This window comes from Salminus brasiliensis, chromosome 6 (genome assembly GCF_030463535.1).
Source record: "Salminus brasiliensis chromosome 6, fSalBra1.hap2, whole genome shotgun sequence".
Lineage (NCBI taxonomy): Eukaryota > Metazoa > Chordata > Actinopteri > Characiformes > Bryconidae > Salminus > Salminus brasiliensis.
This window is the reverse complement of record NC_132883.1, coordinates 8,146,384-8,170,555: the sequence shown is the minus strand read 5'-3', so window position 1 is coordinate 8,170,555 and position 24,172 is coordinate 8,146,384. Positions and strand designations below refer to the sequence as shown.

Here is a 24,172-nt window from a genome sequence, read left to right as displayed (position 1 = left end):
CTGGACCAAGACCACCACTTCTCAAGGGTCTCGGTGCGGTTCTTTTTGACTGAGTGTTTTTGGTTCGAGTGCTGTGTGCCCGAACTAATCGCACCCAAGGGAAATGGTTCTTTAAGTGATGTCTTAAAAGAATCACTTTTGGGTCCGTAAAATGTGAGGTGTGAGAGCATGACGAGCCTTTAAATTGGTAATCTAGCATCTGGACTAGCATGGCATACAATACATATACAAGACCACTGTTATCACATAGGAGTCATTCACCAGTAAGTATAGGCCTACATTCAGTGTCTGACCTTTTATATCATTTCTGGTCTTTATAACTTCACCTGGCCAGAGTCTTGCCTGGTCTGGATCTGGCCTGACTGCTGATCTGGACTTTCGTTCGGAAGCTGCCACTGAAAGAGTCAGGCAATCCATAGCTCTGATTTATGCGCAAGCCCAAAGGGAGCAGCAGGAGCGCGATCGTCAGGGTGACCTTCATACATCTCGTCTTCCTCCCCTGTTTAGACGCACACAGTGCCTTTGACTTCTGCAGTGTGTTTACAGCTGGCCGCTATACTTGTTGGTAGACGCGCTGTAGTAAAAGGCACATTAGACAAACCCATAAGTGTGCTTATCACAGTGTTCTACATCAGTAATGTCTGCGGAGGCACATGTGTGAGTTCAGATTTCCATCATAACTGATCACACAAAGGCACTGAGGTAAACCTCTAGGGAGATTTCAGGCAGAATGGCAGTGCGTCAGATTGTGTACGTTAATAACTCCAGTATGTATTCAGAATCTCGTAAAAAACACCCCTGATTTAAAGGTAAATGGCTTAATCCACACATTTGTCAAGCCTAATGTGCCCCTGCCGTGCCCAGACCCCATTAGGAAGTGTCAAACAGCAGATGGGGTTCTTTTTAGCCATGGAAATGATTTGTAATCATGATGAGGTATTGAGAACTTTATAAGTTCCTTGACACACAAGGCCTTATAGGACCGGAAAAGGTCATTTGGGGGTCAGTATCTATTATTTATAGAGCATTTACAAATAGGTTCTCTGTTAAAATCAGCCAAGGCAGCCAAAAGTGTGAAAACAGACCCTCTAGTGTTTAAAGACGGTATTGCATATATAGACAAGTCACTAAACTTGAAGGCGCTGATCTCTCAACTTTAACTTTAACTTTAAAAAACAAAATCAGCCATTTAAACTCAGTTTGAGAAAGTTTAGGGGAAAAAAGTGAGGCTTGTCTCCTGCAAAACGCTGACGGTCATCAGATGTCAAAGTCATACTGCAGCATGTCCCAGGACAAATGGACTTGAGCAGGCAGTGGACAGAGTCCGATGGACAGGTCTGGATTTATTTATTTATTAACTTATTTATTTATTTATTTCATTATTTATACCATTCTGGATTTTCTTTTTTGATCTCTGTGAAGCAGATCTTTTGAAGTGCATTACTTATTCATTCTTAGCTTCAGGCCGCATAACATGGAGGACACTCCCTTCTCGGCCTGGGCCAATGCATATTTCAGCAGCAATACCAAAGCTACAAGTCAAGTCAGCTCAGCACAGGTTATTGGAAAAGCTGTCCTAGGCCTATGCTGATGAATGGGTGTTATCTGTAAGGCTATTTGTTTGTTATTATTTCTCCTCTCCTGATCCTGACTCAGTCACAGGTCATCCCTATTCAGAATACTTGCTGGTTTATGACCACACACACGCCCAAATGATCATATTTAGGTCTTATCTAAAGTGGAAATGAGATTTGTTACTCATGTAATTGACCCCCGGCTCAGTATTTCCCAAATCCAGTCTCAGAGTACACTTGCGCTGTTTTCCCTGAAACTGAGCTATCATCTAGCTAATGACCGAGTCCTTCATAAGCTGCCTCAAGTGTATTTGGTACGGTCCTGTACAGGCAGACTACAGAACCATACTCTAGCTGCCTGAGAGCACGGTATGACATGATGAAAACAAATGAACCTGTTTGTAACAATTTATTATGTGAGAATACAGTTAATTTAAAGTAAAAGGTTATTCTTAGTGTTGTATTTAATATTTCATCTCAATTTAAAATGATTTAGATCCTGACAGGGCAAACTGAATAGAAAATTGAACATTTTTTTCTTCACTTAAATAGTTTGACATGATATATTAAGATTTATTAGTTATTATATTAAGATATATTAAGTTCACTCCCACTGTGGCTTGGTGTCCAGTCCAGTCTGTGTTTAAAAATTAAGCTAAATTGAGCATATCCAAAATATCACAAATTCCAGTCTATTTACATTTATTCAGCCCTTTAGAGACAAATACAGGGCAAATAGATAGAGAGATAGATAGATAGAGAGATAGATAGAGAGAGAAAGAGAGAGTGAGAGAGTGAGAGTCTATATAGGTTCCCGGACAAAACATTTGTCACCTTGCATTGTAGTAATGTCAGGCTCCTGCAGATGGCATTGCACAAAGAGGATCGGATGTGGTGTGTGACAGGATTTCTTGATTGAGAGAAGGTGCTACAGTGCAGTGATGTGTGTACAGTCTCGTTCAGTGTGTGGAAAATGGGTCGCAAAGCAGATGTTAATGATTGGCATTTCATTGGACTGGTTTGGGCATTTGGGCGTGCCAAAGGCCATAGTGTGAATGACATAGCTGAGTTCACAGGTGTATGGAAGCGTACACCTGTTTATCCACAGTGTCAGAAATCCCAGTCTACAGGAAATTCCCGGCAGAATTATAACACTAACAGACAGGGACTGGCAGCGTGAATAAAAATCGCTTTGCTTCCAGAGAATTGGAAGCTTGCTTGTAGTAGTCAAAGCAGCTCCTTCACCACCAATTTAGGAAAGAACACTCCACAATGATCTGCATACCATGAGCTTATGGGGGAGAGTAGCACGCAGGGGGGCTTTGCTCACTTCTGCTTAAGAACGACCGGTTTTTGTGGGTTTTTTGCTCAAAATACATCAGGCTTGTTTACATGTTCTTGTGAAAACCTCTGAAACTAAACTTTATGATGAAGCTGCTGGAAAAGTTTTTCTCTGATCACTTTTGTGTGATGGTTGTATTTGTGCAGGTCGGAGTGGGGGTACACTGTAGATCTAACACTCTTAAAGGCAAAGAGCATGTTTAATTTTAAGGGATAAATAGAGATTTGAAATGTAAAATTATTAGTTTTTTAATGCATAAAATTACTAACATAAAGGGTTGGTTACCTGGACAGGGATTAAGCCTTTTTTTCAATGGAGAATCTCCATTCACTGGAGTGTAGTCCAAGACTAATCTTAATAGTCTGAGCAACTGGCTCTCCTAGTTTTTGCCTGAACTTTTTCCATGGAAATCCCTGACGTGACCAGACGGTGCATCTCTGAGCTGGTATAGAATCACCAGTTCACGCCTGTTAACTTGCTGGTTTTTGAAAACCATTAAAAAGAGTTTAATTGAGATGTTTTGTTCTATTTAAAATGTTAAAGGGTTCAAAGACATTTCCAGTATGCTAAACAACACCATGCTAATACTGAAAATGGCCATCATTATGGTCACCGATGCTCTGAGAGAAAACTTCCATATTGGCCCATCCCTGGCTCAGACTGCCTCTGATCTGAGACAGCTTGCTCTGTGCTTGCTGATGGTGTCACTGAGTTGAAGGAGAGACTCTGGTGTGAATGTAATGAGGGACGGTGCAGAAAGATCTGATGGCTGCCAAGACGTCACACTGATCCTTAGCTCCTCTGAGACCTCCCTGCTTACCAGGATTCATTAGGATGTATAAGACATCTGAATCTGGAAAGCGCCTGCTGGACAATCCGAATACCGCAAAATGACCGATAATACACACGTCACATATCAGTCAAATATGCTTTCCATTAGTCACTTACCTACACAGAGAACCTAAACAAGGTTTGTCCTGCCACCATGATCCAGTTTCTTTATGCAGGACCTCATATTTGACAAAACAAAGGTGCCAAAAGGGTTTTTGGCATGCACACTATATGGACAAAAGTATTGGGACACCTGTTCTTTCACTGTTTCTTCAGAAATCAAGGGTATTGAAAAAAGAGTTGATCCTGCTTTTGTTGGAGTAACTGTTTCTACTGTTCAGGGAAGAAGGGTTTCTACTAGATTTCAGGGGGGGGGATGCTGGAGCAGTTGACACAGTTGGGCGCAGGATGGTAGTGAGGTCAGGATAGTGAATGATCACCTCCTCACATTATCCCCAACTCATCTAAAGAAAAAATATTGGATGTAGCTCCATTATTCCAGAGAACACAGTTCTTCCACTGCTCCACAGCTCAATGCTGGGGGGGCTTTATACCCCTCTAGCCCACGCCTGTCATTATGCATAGTGCCAGTAGGTTCAACAGCATAGTGGTTTCCTTGCACATGGTGCTATGATGAAGATGGTGCTTACTGTACATTTTTAAAGGTGTTAATTGGATCTGTATGCTGAATTCCATTTAAACCATTTTTTATTCTCACCTGCAGCAGAAGTGTGACTGAAGGAGCAGTCGGCATGACGCTATATTTAGTGTCAACAAAGAGGCCTAAAATAGCTCAAACACACACAAACAAAGAAAAAGTATTCTTTAATCTCTGGATTGATTGTCCTTGGGTGTGTGATATTCCTCATTCTGAGCCACACTGTGCTCTCCTCAGACAGCTGAGATGTAACTCTGTGTGTTAGACAGTAGGCGGTGGGTTTTAAACGCCTCTGTTGGCCTGTTAGCGCTTTGTGTGGCAGCTACAGCTCGCGAAGCTGATCAGGACGACGCAGCCAGTCACTGAAACAGGCTGGTTTGACAGCTCTCAGGAAGAAGGTCAGTTAACAGAATACATCCTACAACACCACACACACACAAATGCCGCACACACACAATGCGGTGTGTTTTACAGTGCACTGTAACCTGAATATAAAGTGCAGAAATCACATGACTGTAGATATTTTTGGCTTATAGTAAAAGAGTAGTTTGGTGAGAAATCAACATTAAAATGAACATGATTGATCACTGATCAATTAGCCAAGACCTGTTTGTTATCTGACCTGTGGTTCTTTAGTTTAGACCTCAGAATTGCCAGCCAACCGTTTAGTTATTGCCTGAAGTGAGTCACACCATGTTCTACACCACATCAGCTTGTCTGCACCTGGCAAATTAAGATCTACATATGTTTTGAGAGTTGGTTTTGGACATGTGTTTTTGTGAAATGAGATTGGTGACAGTCTAAGTCCAGTGTTTGTTAGCGACGTTAGCCTAGCCTCTCCTGTTGTAAACTAAAGAAGCACACATCGAATACTTAACATGTCTTGGCTGATGGACTGCATCTGGGGTCATTGATCAATCATGTTTATCAGATTTTTGAACTAACTACTCCTTTAAGTGTACAGAGAATAATAAAAATGCACTGCTGTCATAGTATAATATCTTATATTATTATTATGATTATTATTATAATTATTATGATTTTCTGCAATAATTCATAACTTCATGTAATGTAGATTTAAATACACCAGAAGCCATTTTAGTAGGATTATGCAATATTTCCTAAGCAAAAAGGGATCTGTTTAGTAGTGATAAGGGGTTCTTTGAGGCTTTTTTGTATATGCAGAACAACTTAACCAGGTAATAAACCCTTATATCATACATTGTATCATATTAGAATCATTCATATACGCTGATCAGCCATAATATTAGTACTAGTATTAGGGCTCTCCTATGTGCCACCACAACAGAGCTGACTTTTCGAAGTCTGGACTCCACAAGACCTCTTAAGGCACCCTGTGGTATCTGGCACCAACACGTTAGCAGCAGGTCCTTTAAGACCTGTAAGTTGTGATGTGGGGTCTCCATGAGCATCAGCAAGCCTTGGGTGCCCATGAGCCTTTAGCTGGTTCGCTGGTTGACGTTTCTTTGACCACTCTTGGTAGGTACTGACCACTGCGTATCAGAAAAGAAACACAAGACCTGCCTCCATTTTGGAGAGGACTGGCCCAGTCATCTAGCCCATTGCTTGCCCATTTTTCCTGCTTTATCCACCCCTTGAGAGAAGCGATGCCACTGTAGATGAAGAAAATCAGTGTTTTTCACTTTACCTGTCCTCCTGGTGATCAGTGTTTGGTGTATATAAATTTAGTATATATTTATTTATAAATTATATGTATATATTTTTAGAATAGTGATTCCAAGCTTTTGAATGCTAGATAATATCACTCTCAATCGGATCATCTATTTGTGGCTCATGTATTAGAGAACATAAAGTTTGACCAGGTCACTTCCAGCTGTACAGTTAGAACCGGTTACTGCAGGAGGAGTAGGAGGAGGAGGAGAGGTGAACACAGCAGGCTTAAAAAAGCGACCTATTTGCATGCATGGACACACACACACGCTACACTGTGGTGCTGTTACCCCTGAAAGCCACACAGAGGCACCACCCCTTTAACATTAACAGATGCTGATGATGGCCTCATGCGTGAAAGAGGTTCATCACTGACAAAAGGGCTGAGCTGATTGAGTTTGAGCGGGAGATGTTGTCAGGGCTTGACTGGGTGTAACTAAACCGCTGATGATGAGAGATACCGTGATTCTCAGTAATGAGGTCAGTCTTGCCCTGTGGTCAGGGTATTGCTCATTTACTGTAATGTTTAAAAAAAGAAACATTTCATTTATTTTAAGTGTGCAGGCACGTGGACTGACTTACCAACACACACATCTGAAAAAAAATATGACAATATATTAGATCTCCATATATATGATTGAACTCATATATTGTCATTTTTTTTTTTTTCAGGAGATCCTGCTAATGCATTGTTTCTTCCAAAATCAAGGCTATTAAAAATGTTATATATACTTGTATTGGAATAACTCTACTGTCCAGGAAATGATTCTGCTAGATTTCAGAGCATTGCTGTGAAGATTTGATTGCATTCAGGCACAATCAGAGTGTTGGTAAGATGAGAATGTTGGATGATCATCACTCCACCTCATCCCCAATTCCCCAAATCACCCCAAAAGTACTGGATGGAGCACCAACCATCCTTCCAGAAAGCACAGTTCCACTGCTCCACAGCTCAATGCTGGGACGCTTTGTACTCCTCTAGCTCTCACCTGGCATTAAGCATGATGTCAATAGGTTCATGTTTTATTCTATTGACTGTACGTCTCTACGGGGACTAGTCAAGCTGTGTGTGGGTGTGTGCATTTGCAATGAGTCAGAAATTGATGCAACTTAAAATAGCTGAACACATTCATTAGAAGGGGTGTCCACAAACATTTGTGTAAGTTTAAAGGTGCACATATTTGTCACTGTACACTGTACAGCAAAATGTGTCCTCTGCATTTAACCCATCTGGTAGTGAACACACACATGTGTTAGGGGCAGTGAGTACACACACACAGAGCGGTGGGCAGCCAACTCCAGCGCCCGGGGAGCAAAGAGGGTAAAGGGCCTTGCTCAAGGGCCCAACAGTGGCAGCTACAACCCTGTTATCAATATCCCGGTGCTCTAACCGCTGAGCCACCACTGCCCCTGCTGTTTACAGCAGGTGATGGCCATCATTTGCATTGCTATAACACAGACAGACAGGGGTGTAATAGTTGGTGGCTTGTGCCTCTATTAGCTTCCTTTATCCTAATATATGGCTACCATGGCTGTGTAGGATATTTTCTTTGACCTCTTAAACCACCTGAGGTGGGAAAAATAGATTATTATCCCACAAAGGTGATGGCAATAGGGTTATTTAAATCTTGCAGTCTGCAAATTTACAGTAATACCAGGTTTACCCTGTCTTGAAATGACGTGGTATGACTACCCTATTGGGTGCAAGCTGTCATTGCCTCTATCATACCTTACCTCTGAATTCCCCACCTATATATTGCACTATGACTATTTGCACACCTATACAGATGTTCTTTTCTGTAAATATATTTTCAGCTCTTTATTACCTTAGTACTTTTTACTTTTTTAATTTATCCCCTACCCTATTTATTGTTTAGTGTCATTTTCCTTTAGTTTAAGACTGTGTTCAGTGTTTTTTTGTTACTTGTCATACGTGTTGCTCTCACCAAGACAAATTCCTTGTATGTGTAACATACTTGGTGAAATAAAGAGATTCTGATTCTGATTCTGGTTCTGATTCTGATAGGCATGCATATGTGCTTGCAAACTTTAGCACTGGCCTTTTAATATTACATAAGTAAGCTTTTAATAAATGATCCTGACTATTTTAAGCCATTTCTCAGTCAGTCAGTCAGTTAGTCACTGAGCTCACTAGCCTGAGGCTTCTGATAGCAGACAAGAGTTCTGTTTGTTATCCTGTAACTTTGAGAGAACAGCTAAATCAATGTTTGCCAGCTGGACGAAACCACTGCAAAGGGGAGGACTGTACAGAGCAATGGGTCATGCCCGAGCTAGCCTTCCTCGTTTTCTACTACATGCAGCATTTATTATAAGCTTTATTTTTATATATATATATATTTAGAGCCAAATCTGCCTTATATTTCACTTTATATCCGGTTCTTTCATTAATCTCACCAACCAGAACGGAACGAGCACCCTTCCCACTTTCCTGCTTGGTATGATCCTGAAGTGGGCTGGCTTGGTTGAAAGTGTCTCGCTGCAAAAAAAAAAAAAGTGTTTCTCAAGAAGGTTACAGAGCCCGAGAGGAGGCGAGTGTGGGCGTCCAGGGGGGCTTCTTTTCTGCGGGACCGTCTGACAGCTCGCCATGCTTCATCTGAAACGACGAGGACTGTAAGAAACCCTTCACACTCGAGTTCAACTGAGGCTGAAACAGTCGCCCTGAGGAGCGCAGGATGCCCGTCAGAGGAGGAGGAAGAGCCGCGTATGCGAGCAAAAGCGGCAGCGCTGGAGTGAGTAATGTTAGAGGAATAGACGAGGAGTTTCCTTCGTTTTAATGAACGTGTGCTAATGACAGGGGTGTGTAGTCCGGACTGAAGGAGAACAGCATTTCTGAATGAACTATTTTGGAGCAGTCAGGGAAGTGTTGGGGAAGCCTTTTCACCCTCCTTCACTCACCTGTTGAGTTTGTTCCTATACCTGCTTCAGACATAGCTGCTTTCAGAGAGACCTAAAGGACCTAGTTCACTTATATTAGAATTTATTCACAATTTCAGTCTGTGTTTATAAGTTTATGATTCATAAACTTAAATCAAGTAGTTTAGATTGAGTCTGGATATTAGATGCCTGTGTGTTAATCATTTGATTGCTATACCACTGCCCCCTTATACTTATGATGCACTACTCATATGTCTGTAGTTCCTTATTTATTATTTATTATCATTTACTCTCGCGCTTAGTTCTGTATGTGCACAATACTACAGTTTGTGTACTGTCTGTTATTGCACTATACTGCCATTTTTGCATACATGTCATTGCCCAATACTGAAACTTTCACACTGTCTGCCATTGCACATTATGCACCTGTTATATTTATAAGTTATATTTGCACAATACTACTATTTGCACTTCTGGTCCATATATATATATATATATATATATATATATATATATATATATATATATATATATATATATACACATATATACACCCACTGAACATAGTTAATATTACTTGTATATTATTTTTTATTTTCCTATATGTTGTTATATTTCCTAGATGTTCCTAATATATTATTTTCATGTATGTGTGTGTGTGTGTGTGTATATATATATATATATATATATATATACACACATATAGGAACATAATATAATAGGAACATCTAGGAAATATAACAACATATAGGAAAATAAAAAATAATATACAAGTAATATTAACTATGTTCAGTGGGTGTTTTCGAACAGTAAGTACTGCAATAGGTTAAAGTGCATATGTGCAGCTGATTACGGGAGAGAAAAGTGGGAGGGGTCTTTTTTTTTAAGGGGATTATGGCCTGCAATATGCAGTGCATGTATTGCGCTGTCCAGTAAAACACAGTTTTCTCCATGGTGTGAACCTTGTGGCTGATCCGTACACTTTGTAAATAGTTCTGGATGGACAGACCAGTAGAAATGCTCTAAATGGCTTAGAATAGACTCTTAATTTACATTGGCTCCCATTCAAAGTTAAACGCGTTGTCATCTTTGCCTTCTCCTGTAAAGTCACCATTCTGGACATGTTTTTCATTGGACAGCAATAATATATTATTGAAAGGCCAGATTTGTTTAATGTGGCTTAAAACTTAAAAGCTACTCAGTATCTTGTCATTTCCCTTTTCTGGACTGTGTGTGTGTTAGGGGTGACATTCAGATTACTGAAAAATGGGCTGTGAACATGACGAATTCTAAACTAGCAGTTCTCAAACCCAGCCTTGCAAACCCCCCCCCCCCCCCCCCCCCCTGTTGGTGATGTTGTTAACAGTCATAATGTGCCTCCTTCTTGTTGTACAATAATTTAAAGTGTGTTAATTAGGATTATTCACTAATGAATCATAATCCAAATAGATGATCTTGTCACACAGTGCTGCCGTTTATGAATGACCGTGTTGTTGTGAGGGCACCTTGGCTTGACCTGAACGAGGCAGAGGTTGGCTGAAGTTGCCTCATTCTGATGGTCTGCTGATGTTGTGTAGGAGGGTGCTGTTATTGCATCAGAGCGTTTGGGGTGTGTGTGTGTGTGTGTGTGTGTGTGTGTGTGTGTGTGTGTGTGTGTGTGTGTGTGTGTGTGTGTGTGTGTGCGCGTGTGTATACCCTAGTGGACTCTCATTGGGTTCAATATTGTCCGTCTGACTTGGCACAGTGGGGAGCGGCTTAGGCGGCGGATTACAGTCCTCATTATTTAGCAGCACAGAGGCCTGGTGTGGATCTCTGGGTGAGACAGGTCAAGTAATCACACCAAGAAACACAGCTGAATTCCCACACACCCCTCAAAACTGCCGTGCTGCTGCTGGAACAGCCTTGCTTTTAGAGTGTGTTAGTGATAAGGGCCTGTAAAGATGGTGGGGGGGATCTGATTCTAGATGTTCGTTAGAACTTTCTGTATGGTTGTTGGGGTCAAGGCCTAATATTTTCCAAATTCATTGTTTTTTCAAAGTCAAATGAAGGGTGCCCTTAAATTCATTTGTTGAGTCATTGACTTATTTCATGTATAAATAGAAAGCATGTGACTCTGGACTCTCCTTTACCACCCTGTTATTTTCCCTCAGAATGAAGGGAAGGGTGGAAAAATGATGAACTCTTCTTTAATCGGCTAGTTAACAGCAACGCAATGCCCTGGCCAACAGTAGCCGTTGGGTAGTGTTTAACTACCTGAAGAGATTGTAGCCAGTCAGCTGGCTTAGCTTAGCTTCCTTCAGTCAGTCCTTCTCGGATCAGTGTGTCACCTGGTCGGCTATCCCTGTCTTTTTAGTGTTTTTAGCCTCGCTTCGATATTCCCTCAAGGCTTATGCTTTTTAAGTGAATTTCTGAAAAGCTCTAATTCCTGAAGATGTCGTGACATGCTCGTACCACATGGTGCGAAGCTGGAGTCTTGCTCAACATTAATGCGCTGTCTTTAGAGCAGTTCTGACAGCTCCCTCTCAGCTGGAAATGGCTGTGGTTTAAAGACACAATGCATTTTTACACCCCATAATAACAAATTACTTATCAGCAAATTGTTCCCGTCCAAACAAAAAGGCTCCTAAATTGATCTACGTTATTTCATAGGTTCTTTACACTCAAGGTCACTCATGCCTTCACATCTCGGGAACGTGCCCTCTTATTATTACCCGATAGATCAGAAACGGTTTGGTTTGCACTGATTTTATAGTCATTATTTAAAGCTGTTTCAGAACTTTATCAGTAAGATCTGAAGCATGTGTCACACTGCTTCGAGAAACACTTCCGTCAGTTTATACCTTTCATATCCTGTGTCCCAATGGTTCTGATTACACGGACAACTGGGGTGTGATCTTAGACCAGTAGTCTTACTCAAAGGTATGTGAGGTATGGCTATTGAGCAGCTGGCCAGGTTTAACCCCACAGACCCCCATCGAGAAGTACATGGAGAGTGAAGGCTCTAATTAGGCCTACCAAATGGCTGGATATGTCATGCAGTTTCCTGTACTCCTCACAGCTGTGGTTTGGCTTGTCTTTCCTGCCGTGATCATACTTTTATTTAATTAGACAAAGCTGCTCTGTAGCTGAAGGTTAGCATGTTTCCACTAAAAGCCCAATGTGAACACATTTTGACCTTTTATTGTAGCAGAAAGTTAGCTCAGAGTGTGTGGGGGTGTAGAGGAGGTGTTGGGATTCTGTGGGCCGGCCTTGGAGTGTCTTATCACTGTTGGTTTATTCCGAACAGCACGCGCCAGGCACAGGAACGGCCCGGGTGCATTCCTGATGAGCCGCACGCATCCAACTGCTCTAGCAGTCATGCAGAACAATGGGGCCACCACTCCCACCTAAAACTTAAAAGGGGTCATTTCAGTGGGGTTGGACAGGTTGAACACAGCTTGTGAGCAAATTAGGGCCCAACCTACATAACGATCGGCCAAGAAGATCGATGTTGAGATTCCACAGAATTCATTAGTCTGGTGACACAATCTGCTGTTGCTGCGTTCTGCCATTTCTTTAGAAATATACTTAAACACAGAGTGCCTGGGACACGTGCCTTCTAATTTAGTGTGCTGCGTATCCGATACGTATTGGATTTCAATACCACGTGTGAAAGTGGCCTAAATCGGACATGAAAATGTCTGATTCAGTGTTTTTTGCTGTTCACATGGCCACACAGATATCACATCTGTGCCACATATGATGAAAAAGATCGGATTTGGGCCACTTTTACCTGCTGTGTACCGGCTCCTCCGAAATCCTATATCTAGCCATTTTCAAATCATCTGCTATATCATGTGCTACACCTGCTTCAAACTATAGCCATTTTCAGTAGTAGTGAATGTGGGGGTGTTTTTAATGTTTTCTCACAAATTGAGAAATTACATTTCTATTAATTTCTTAATTTTACAATTGACATTTCTTTGGTTTTATCTATTCAGTTACATTACTTCCATCTCTCAATATTGTTAGACTGAAGATGAAATGTCCAGATGTTAAAATATATTAAAAAAGGCAACGGTTTTTATGGGTTGTCCTATTTTTTCTGACTACATACTAGAATATAGAAAGCGCAACCAGCTCTTAGCATTCGGTGTCAGGCAGCATTTCTCATAAACACGTCATAACCAAATTATTGACCAAACTCAACCAGACATCTGTTCCAGTAGGGTTTTTTTGTCTTCTGGCAATTGCATATTCAAATCCAAGCAGGGCTGTATGTAAAAGCCTACTTCGGGAAGCTGTGTTTGAAAGACCTGTCAAAGCTATGCTGTGTTTGAAAGTAGCTATTAAAAGATTGCCCTCGATCTGTTCAGTTTGTGAACGTACTGATGAGCCAGTGTCTTTTTCTCAGTCCTGCAGCAAGACACTGTGGCTATTGAAGAAACCCTGTTAGTTTCTTCCAGGGACTCTGTTTGTTTATCCTGCAGTAGACTGTCCAAGGGTATTCCTTCCTTGCTCCCAATGATTCTGGGTGTGCTCCGAACTACTATTGGGCAATATGACTATATTTAATCGTGTTGTGATAAATTATGTTATCGTGATTGCACCATATGCTTTTCTAAGCAGGTTGAGGATATTGTCAGTGCTGAAAGAACACGGAGCTAGTGTAATTAGATAAGGTGCAGCAGATCACTGTATTCACCTATACATCTAAATAATAGTTTTTAAGAGTCTGTCGCTACTGATTTTCTATGCTTACATGTATCATGACAAATGTCATGAAAATGTCTTTAAATATCTTGATATAGTATTTTTACCGTATCGCCCAGCCCTACTCCAAAGCCATCATGACCCTGACAGGGAAGAAGCAGATAAGAAGATAGATGGATGAGCATTCAGTGTGTTTCTGCTGTTCACACTGCATATTTTTCTTCTGTCAAATGCTTATTCAGGTCCGAGCAGGGCTGTATGTAGAAGCCTACTTCAGGACACTGTGTGGGAAAGCCTGGTTAAAGCCCTGTAAGAGCCCTGTTAAAGCGATGCAGTGGGTTTGAATTTAGCTATTAAAAGATTGAACCTGATCTGTTCAGTTTGTGATCGTACTGATGGGCCAACGGGGGGATAATGCTCCTCACTGTGGCTGGCAATTACCTCAGACTGTTTGTCTTTTTCTCACTCCGGCGGCAAGACACTGTGGCTATTTTTGTCTTTTAGCTCTTGTACAGCATAAGAATGGGCGTTCCTAATAGACAGTCTTCACTACTGCTGAAATGAGAGCCGTTAGGTGAAGCTGTGGAGATTCTGAAGATCTCCAGAACTCTCATGATTGCTGTGATTTTGTTATATTGACTTTAATTTAGTAGCCTTAACTTGCAATCAGGGTGTTTACACAGCGAATGCCCATACTAGGTGAAAAAGTCCTGTTTTTCCAGAAGATTCTACAAGATTGTTCGGTTTAGACTTGAGTGACATAATTTGTTATTTCCTCTGCAAACATGACGAACTGATTACTCTTATCTTCGTGCCAACAGGATGAACACAGTTTACAGACAGCTTCCGTTGTTGGTTTGTGTATTCTCTGATCTCAGCCACGCCCGTGAGTTCAGAAGGTGCCTGGGTCAGGCCCACATCCAGCTGCCCCATCAAAAATGAACGCTATCAAAAAGATAACAGCAGAGACATCTGGCAAGCTTTAGACTGACCCCCTCCTTCCAGCTACTCATCCTCTCCACTCAAGACTCATGCAAGGAACATGCAGGAATTCTGAGAACTTTGCTGAGGTCTTCCTCCATGACTCATTTCATCAGGGCGGTGATCTGGGTGCTTTTAATTTATGGCTGCCTTAATTTGAGTTAAATGCAGTCAATTTCTATTCACACTCCAGTTAGCTCACAATAACAGGATGTTTGCTGAAGCCTGCAGGCGTTTGTTTTAAGGACAGTGGAAAAGTCTTTGTAATATTTTGATTTCCCCTGGGAAGCCGTTTAATTAGGGGCGGCTTCTCCTCGTTCACTTCAAGCCTTTTGGCAGCCCTGCACTCTTTGACAGAAGGGTGTCGCGTGCTGTTGTTTTTCTATGGCTAACAATATAACTGTTATTATTGGCTAAATCATAGTTTTGTTTTTTCTGTAATGACCGTGTATTTCAATGCAGTGATTTTTCATTATGGCAGCATCTTTGGCTGAGCTCTGTGCACTGTATTGACTCGTGCAGAATACTGTACGAGTGTAGCTTCCTGCAGAGAGTCTTAGGAACAATAGACGGATCCCAAACGCTTGATAGCACGGCAGATAGTGAAGGAACCCTGCCCGTGGAGGAGTGTCCACTGCCCCAAGAACGTCTTACAATGTCTTGTATTTAGGCATTCAAATGGTTCTTGTACTGGTTTTATATTGAAAGTAGTTTTAGAGAATAGAACTCCTTCCATAAAGGGAAGAAAGTAGTTTTAGAGAATAAAACTCACTCCTTAAGGTAAATAAAGTATTTTTAGAGGATAGAACTCATTCCATACCGGAAAGAAAGTCGTTTTAGAGACTAGAACTCATTCCATACTGGGAAGAAAGTAGTTTTAGAGAATAAAACTCACTCCTTAATGTAAATAAAGTAGTTTTAGAGGATAGAACTCATTCCATACCGGAAAGAAGTCATTTTAGAGACTAGAACTCATTCCATACCGGAAAGAAAGTAGTTTTAGAGGATAGAACTCATTCCATACTGGGAAGAAAGTAGTTTTAGAGACTAGAACTCATTCCATACTGGGAAGAAAGTAGTTTTAGAGGATAGAACTTATTTCATACTGGGAAGAAAGTCGTTTTAGAGACTAGAACTCCTTCCATACTGGGAAGAAAGTAGTTTTAGAGAATAGAACTCCTTCCATACTGGGAAGAAAGTAGTTTTAGAGGATAGAACTTATTTCATACTGGGAAGAAAGTCGTTTTAGAGACTAGAACTCCTTCCATACTGGGAAGAAAGTAGTTTTAGAGAATAGAACTCCTTCCATACTGGGAAGAAAGTAGTTTTAGAGAATAGAACTCCTTCCATACTGGGAAGAAAGTAGTTTTAGAGGATAGAACTCCTTCCATACTGGGAAGAAAGTAGTTTTAGAGGATAGAACTCCTTCCATACTGGGAAGAAAGTAGTTTTAGAGAATAGAACTCCTTCCATACTGGGAAGAAAGTAGTTTTAGAGGATAGAACTTATTCCATACTGTATAAAAACTTTGTTATTGATTTAAAATCCTCCTTAGGAATGAATTTCATCAGTTTTATTTCACATATCTGTCCACATTTAAAAATGTATTTGTTTATTTACTTGACATGCATGACCCTGCCATTATTCACTTCTGAAACAATGCTGGAGGAATTCCAAACATGCAGACAAATCCAATTATTTCTTAATTAGTGAGTGTGATCTCAGCCTGGCAGCTGGGAGAAGGAGGAGGAGGAGGATGAGGAGGAAGAGAAGCGAGTCATTGGAAAGCGAGGGATGAGGGGATGAATACAAGGCTGTTTATGCAGACTCTTTGAGTCACTGCCACTCAATGCCGCCCATTGTTCCATATGAAAACCCCAAATCAAACCCATCTCAGGCCGAGGCTAGAACATTGAGCGTCTCTGAGAGGAGAGCTGCTCAGTGGAGGAGGGAGAGAACATTGCAGATTTATGAAGCTCCGCCATGCAAATTTCATCATCCGTTTAACTTGCACACTTTTTTACGTTTCGCGAGAGCCTAATATGAGATGTAACACACACAAATCATGTTGCCAACAAGGTGCAAAAAAATCATGTCCAGAGTTTCCAATTAATATGGTTTGGAAACTGTGCTTCTCTCATAGAGGAGAGTGTCACAGTTCCACCAGGCAAAGGCAATCTGAAATCAACTGTCTGTGTTATGTTAGCAACAAGGTGTGTTTTTATTAAAAATTTTGTCAAACAACGACACTAAAACCCCCTTCCTAGTATTGCGTAGGTCCTGAAAACAGTTCTGACCAGTGGACTTTACAAGTCCTCTGAAGATCTGTGGTGTCTGGCACCAAGAAGTTACCAGCAGATTCTTTAAGTACCGTGAGTTGTGGGTGGGGCCTCTATGGATAGAATCATTGAGCTTGGGTGCCCATGACCATGTTGTCAGTTCACCGCTTTTGGTAGGTACTGACCACTGCATACCATTAAAAACCCCACCGGACCGAGCCAGTCATCTAGCCATCGCAATTTGGCCCTTGTCAAAATGTCTCAGATTCTTACACTTGCCCATTGTTTCTGCTTTTAACACCTTACCTTCAAGGACTGACTGTTCACTTGCTACCTCATATGTAGATCCCACCCCTGGACAGGTGCCATTGTAACCAGATAATCAATGTTTTAATGTTATGGCACTATGTGGACAAAAGTATTTGGACACCTGCTCATTCATTGTTTTTATCATTGTATGGAGCACCGTCACTCCAGAGAACACAGTTCCACTGCTCCACAGCTCGATGGTGGGGGACTTTATACCTGTCTAGCTCACGGCTGGCATTAGGCATAGTGCCAATAGGTTCATGTTTATCTGCTCTAGAGAGTCCTATTCTATTGGCAGTACTTCTCTACAAAGACTAGACAAACTGTCTGTGTGCATTCCCACTTTTTTGTAAGCAGTGGGTGCAAATTCATTAGTGTCAACAAACATTGGGACATACAGTGTATCTGATATGTATGAAGGAGCTTGTTAGGTTGTTGACTATATGCAATTTAGGACACTTGCTTGTCATGTTCCAATCAAACCTTAATGGATAAAATCAGATCTCGCCCATTATTTCCCATCCAAATTTCCCACCACGCATAGAAATGTCATGTTACAGAAGACTAATGCACATCACATGATGTTAATGTTAACAAGATCATTAGCTGTTGCTTCATGTTTGGCCTTTAATGCCTTTATCCTTTTTCCATCTCATTGATAATTGAGACAAGGCAATTAGGCAAATTCATTATATTAGTGCCATTTCACTTCATTTCCAGTTATTTTTTATTAAGCTGTAATTTGTGAATTACTACATCACTGTGCTGCTCTGTGCTGGTCATCTTTTAACAATTTCCAGGTCACCAGGCGTTCAGGTTTGGGAATAGCTAGTGGTGCATTCCCAGTCAGCACTTTCAGCCAAAACGCAGCAGTCTGCTTTCTCACCACTATAAAGCTCTGAGGTTCAAAACTGCACTAAGATGCAGTTCCTCTGAACTCTCTTCAAACTGACAGTACCCCCCCCCCTCTCCTCCCACCCTCTCCCAACTGGGCCTCAGGCCACCACTGCTCACTAAGATCCGGTTCAGATTGCTGCTGTATTTACTAACAGTCAACCAAGCCCTTCTGAGGAATGTCTGTTAAAGATGAATAGACTTGCTTATGTAATTTCATGCTCTAAATGTCATACTGTAATCTATTAAAAATAGACATACACATAGAAAAATAAAGGTGCTGCAAAGGTTTCTTCATTTTGATTTCATAAAGAACCATATTTAATAAAATTAGAACCCTTAAATTGATAAAGATACTGTCCATCCACTTCTTTAAAAAAAAAAAAATCAATCCACTTATTCATATGGCCGCTCCATCTAATACTTTTTTTGGATGAGTTGGGGTAGTGATCATTTAACATCCTGACCTTACTAGCACTCTTGTCGCTGAATGCAATCAAATCCTCACAGCAATGCTCCAGAATCTAGTAGAAAGCCTTTTTTCTAGACAGTAGAGAAAGTTACTCCAACAACAGCAGGATAAACTCTTTTTAATATTCTTGATTTAGAAAGAAACAGTGAATGCACAGGTGTCCCAATACTTTTGTATACATAGTGTAGCTTCTGTACAAATCTAAAGAAGCAAGCTTCAGAAACCAAACATGTCCTAGCTGATAATATCTGTTGAATTAGATCATAAAAGTCCTTAAAAAGGCTTCAGTGGTTGTCTAAATAAGCCTTAGCTTGAGGCCAGTTATTGTCCAGAGGAAACTGTCAACCTCCAGACAGCAGACAGGCTCCAGTGTCCAGCATATTACCTTACAGTACACAGCGGACAGCCATCACCTAATTGGCTGATAGGCAGCACATAGGGCAGAAACAAAACACCTATTCATCCTCAGGGCTGCCATGTTTTGTCACTGTCCAGTGCACTGTGGGAGAACCACAGGCGAAGGTGAGGTCTATCACCTTTTTATTGTTTTAAATAAATGACCTTTTTATTAACATGTCCAAAGAGATGTGGATTACTGGCAGCTCGTGAAGCAGTGGGGTGAGATGCTGACGAGATGGCTGTTAGCTTCGTGCTGCTGGCAAGTTCACCAGGGCTTGTGGAGAGATCATTAACCTGCACCTGATACCTAAAGGAAAAGCACACGCCACCTGAGCACAGCACTCGTGCTCTCATTCTTCACTCTGGGTTTGGGAAAGGAATGGGGAGCTAATGGCCTTGTCATAGCTGGACTTTAATCCTGAATCGGTGCTCCACCTGGGCACACACAGGCACTGAAACAGGGCAGGGCGTGAGGTTTGAGTTACTGAAGTCTTGAGATACTTCAGTAACCTGAAGTAAATAGACCTGCGACTGTGGATAGCTGGTGTTTCTTGTGGTCAGGAGCGTTAATTCTGCCGGATTTCAGGATTCATCCTGGATTTTTTGGATGTTTTGTGAGATGTGGAGCTGTTGGTATCGATTTCATTGAAATGTGAGTAATCTGACTGTTAATCTGAAGGTTATTTGAGTTGTGTTAGACAAGGAAGGGAAAAATATTAGACGTTGGTGAACAGCAACCCATCATGCTTAGCCTTTAAAAGATAAACAACAAAAGCTTAATGAAGAAAGATAAACCATTTTGCAATATTTTAAAGGTGCATTAGAAAGCATGTATTCAGTATTTCAGTGCATTGTTAGTTGATATATAAATAGTAAGTATGTGACTTTGTCTGGGGCATAAAAATACGTAAAGTTTTACACGCTAATTTACAACCCTGTTATTTTGCCTCAGAATAAACCAATCTGGCTTTTCTTTTATTGTGGGGTCATAAATAATTTAATGAGCTCTACTCTGATTGGCTGTTTTACAGAGAGGCATTGCAACTCTTACACAGAAGCCATGTAGCGTAGCATAGCACAGCTTTGATTTGAGCCCTTTAGCAAGTTCAAAGTTTTATTTGACACATACATTGTTATACTGCATTTAAATGTATAATAATTATAATTATATAAATAATTGCATTATCTGCAATTTCTTTCAGGATCAATAAAGTGTTATTGTACAGTACGACCAACAGGAAAATGCTTTAACATGAACATTGTAATAATATTTCTGTAATAATATACCTGTAATTATTTGTGAGTCTTATCAGATACTGTTGGTATCCTGTAGGTGTGTGTGCGGTTAGCTAGCTGAAGAGATGGTAAAGCCACTTGACTAGGGTTAGCTTTTAGCCCAGCACCAGACACTTCTGTAGACACAGCTCTGGTTATGAGGCCTGGTTCACACAGCAACTATAGCTAGAAGAAAATATCAATACATCAAAGTATTGCAATATTATATTTTGCCATATTGTATCCATACTGATTCTCAAGAGTACAGTATTGCATTTTAGTGAATTGTTTACATGGAAAGATTGGTGGCAGACAGTGGTTCATTTTGTGATGTGTTCAAACCCCGGCCGTTAGATGGCAGTGTTGTAATCTGTTTCAGATCCCACTGTTCTGACATAAAAATAAACTTTTCATTTACTCAGATTTTTATGCATATGTTGGAGTGTTTTTAATACTAGGACTAATACTAATTATATATAGCCTTGCATATATAGCCTACAGTATTGCAGTATATCGCAGTATACGTTTTGTTTCTTGTCAATACAGAGCCTTATTAGCAACCCACGGTCAGTTATTAGTAGTAATAGGGCAAGCTGTCTGGTGTATGCAAATTTTGTGGGCATAAATATCAGGTTAGAGGTTTTTTGAAATTGCCTTGTTTTACTGCCCAGTTTTGTTTATTTGTTTATTTTGTTAATGAGGAAGCAACTCACTTCCATGTTGTGGACTCTCATTATTTAACTGTGCCAAGTTAAATACGTTTTTCCATTTTTGGGAAACTTTAAATAATTTAAAACTTTATTTTTGCATGATCAATATGCAAAACAGCAACTAATTGTTACCAATTCATTGTGAAGGTAACCTTTAATTGATTATTTACTTTAATCAAGTGATCTATTTAAAGGTGCAGGCTTGTATGTGCTAAAAACAAGAACTATTTGCAGTATTAAACACTGCACTGGCCTGATTCTGTTAAAGTCTGGCGTCACTCTGAGTGGGAGCTTTAGTTTAGATCTGCTGGTATATTGGAATGTGTGAGATTCAGGATTTATGTTTGGGAAGAACTGCTTTTAACCGGTATAGGGAGCTTTTTCTGAGTCTTCAGTGGGTCTGGGGTGCGGGAGCGCTGTAAAGACGTTTAGTGATGGGGTTAAATGCTTGTTAAGAAAATCACTACACAAAAAATCCAAACAAATCTTATGTTAAGGAGGCCGTACAGGCTGTTACGGGAGCTGACTGAATTACTCAACCACATCACATGTAGAATACATAGGAACCAGGACAGAGAGAGTATTATATTAGTCCCAGAGAGACATTGTCTCGTTACAAAAGCAATGCAAGGCACAATTACAAACATGGGGTTGTTCTTCTCCATACCTTTTGTTTTTATTCTTTGAAAATCTTTTGTTTAAATGTTCTCATTGCTTTCTCTCAAGAACAATTGTATTATAAATTGGTATGAACAATAGCCTCAAACTTGTACAGGGTACAGGGGGTACAGGGGGGCATATTCACAAAAGTATTTTTTCCAAAATATTCATATTCTATTGTTTGACTCTTAAAAGAAATATGTTCTTAATATTTTCCTAACCTCCTGATACCTTCACACTTGTCTGAGACTGGTAGAGTTCAAAAGGTCAGCCTCTAAAATGATCAGTTTAAATTACATTTAGACTTTTAGATCTACATTTAGTAGAATTAAAGGTTTTAGATGTTAAGATTTTAAGTGGATATTGTTATGAAACTACTGTTAGATTCTTAAGAAGGAAAATAAAATTTAAATAAAATGTCCAATGAGGATTTTGAGACATTTACAAGCATACAATTACAACAATGTAATGTCAAAATATACTAAAACTTTTCAATTAATATTTGCCTTTTCTCTTTAGGTTTTAACACAATTTGAATCTGGCAGTTGTTGTTTATATTGTGTTCAAGATAAAAGGACCAATAGAAATGCTCCAAAATGACTTGGAATATAATATTTTTACATGGACTATCAGTGAAAGTTAAGAAGATGTCATTTTAGAGGCAAGAGTTTTGTGTGCAGCAGCAATATGTAATAAAGTATAGGTAAACTATGTGCAGAAATTCTGTACAGGTGTAGCTTGTTGGGATTGTGTGGGAACAGGATGTTCTAACATATGGTAAGTAGGTATAGTGGTATACAACTCTGGGAATGTGTGTGTATGAATGCATGCCTGTCTCTGTGTCACGCATGGCCTCCTAATGACACTGTTTGTAAGTGGAACATCCCTACATCCTCTTCGTCTTCTTATCTGTATGTGAAAGCAGCGGTGCTATTGTTTGAAGGCCATTGTTGGGAGTGCGTGGTCTGACCCATTTCTCAGTGCGGGGAGTTATTTTGGTGAAGGCAGGACTAATGATGTATTGATGTGGCAGCTTTTGGATCAGCATAATTAGACGACAGTGTGACGGGTCACGTGACCCCCGTCTGTCCGCCTGCCTGCCCCCTCTGCTCTCGGCAAGAACGTGAAAGGAAAGCATTTGTTTGTGTCCAGTGAAAAAGGGTCTCCCTAACGTGCACAACTTTACCTAGAGGAGATGCTGTCAGATTCCCAAAATAATTGGCTTTTTGCATAAGCACAGTTGATTCCACCGTTTCCAAGATAGTCTTCACTGCTGTTCACAGACCTCCTGTAGGGGTAGTTGTAAACACAGTCCCACAGGCTCTTTTAAATATGGGTCTGGATTCACAAAAAAAATTAGTCTCAGATATGATTATTCAACTAAAATAATGAAACAAAAAAAAAATCAAGAAATTGTTATTCTTTAGAAATCTTTAAAAATGTACAAAAATTGATATTCTTAAAAATATTCCGTACAATAGCCTCAGACTTGTGTTAGCTTCAGACTGTAAGAGTACAGGGGCCAATTTCCTTAGCCATACAATAGCCTCGCACGAGTTTAGAAGGTCAGCTGATTAAGTGATCGGTTTTAATAGGTTGATTATTAGAATGAAAGATTTTAGTAATTTAACAGGATTTAAAAGATAGATTATTTTGTACTGTATAGTTGGATTCTGCATAAGGAAAATAATGCCTTTTTTGTTGCCACAGTTCTCAAATTGTCCGATGAGATTTTTTTCCATGTTGGCTGTTTCCACCACTGTCCCTCCCAGATCTTATTTACTAAATACAAGTTAAGTTTTTCTCTCTGTTGTTATACACTTCACATGTTTACAGAAGAATGGAACATTAATGTGTTTTATGATGAGATAAACTGTAAAATGCTGCATAAATGTATGAAGTGTCATATTTGAGAACTTTTTTATCTTTAGGAAAATAACAGCTTTATTTCTTTGAAGGAAGATTTTTTTAAAAATTAGGAGAATATTTAAGAAGTTTCTGTTTTTTTCACAACTTTTTTGCGATTATTTTAAGATTCTTCTTAGGAAAGCTTTTGTGAATCTGGGTCCAGGTGATGATTGATTGCCGTGACCTCACCAGACTTCACTACTCAACCCACTCCTTCACTTGAGGAACATTTTTTTTTCGAGGCAGAAGGTTTTCTTATGACCGCAATGATAGAATTACATTAACATGTCTTAATATGTCTGCAGGCATCAGTACAAAATAATGGCCTCTTCAGTTTCAGGCCCTCGTGTAGGCCATATATTTGCCTGTCTGGATGTAATGGATATATGTCTTACACATTTGCCCTGTGAGGGGGAATCCATGCAGTAACGTTGAGCCTGTGACAGGACCACTCCCAGAGAAAAGTAACTGCAGCCTTCACCACAACCCTGAACTGGCCTGGAATGCCCTAAAAATACCGCCACTCCTCCAAGCTCCAGCACTCCCCAGTGCTTCTCCGTTTTCATCATAGTTACTGCTGCTCGGCCCACTGTCTCTCACT

At 40.3% G+C, this 24,172-nt stretch overlaps 1 protein-coding gene across 4 annotated transcripts in view; it reads left to right on the top strand.

Moving 5' to 3' along the window:
* The window catches only part of tjp2b (tight junction protein 2b (zona occludens 2)), a 91,893-nt gene that overhangs the window by 2,867 nt on the left and 64,854 nt on the right, over window positions 1-24,172 (top strand). The window contains exon 1 of one of the 4 annotated variants that reach the window (XM_072681504.1): window positions 8,619-8,847. The exons of 2 other annotated variants lie outside the window; for them this stretch is intronic. In XM_072681504.1, coding sequence (XP_072537605.1) covers window positions 8,791-8,847 — 57 coding nt within the window. In that variant the 5' untranslated portion in view covers window positions 8,619-8,790. Of the gene's footprint in view, window positions 1-8,618; window positions 8,848-19,544; window positions 19,671-24,172 lie in introns of those variants that run through there. One more of the 4 variants, XM_072681505.1, reaches the window with a different exon arrangement.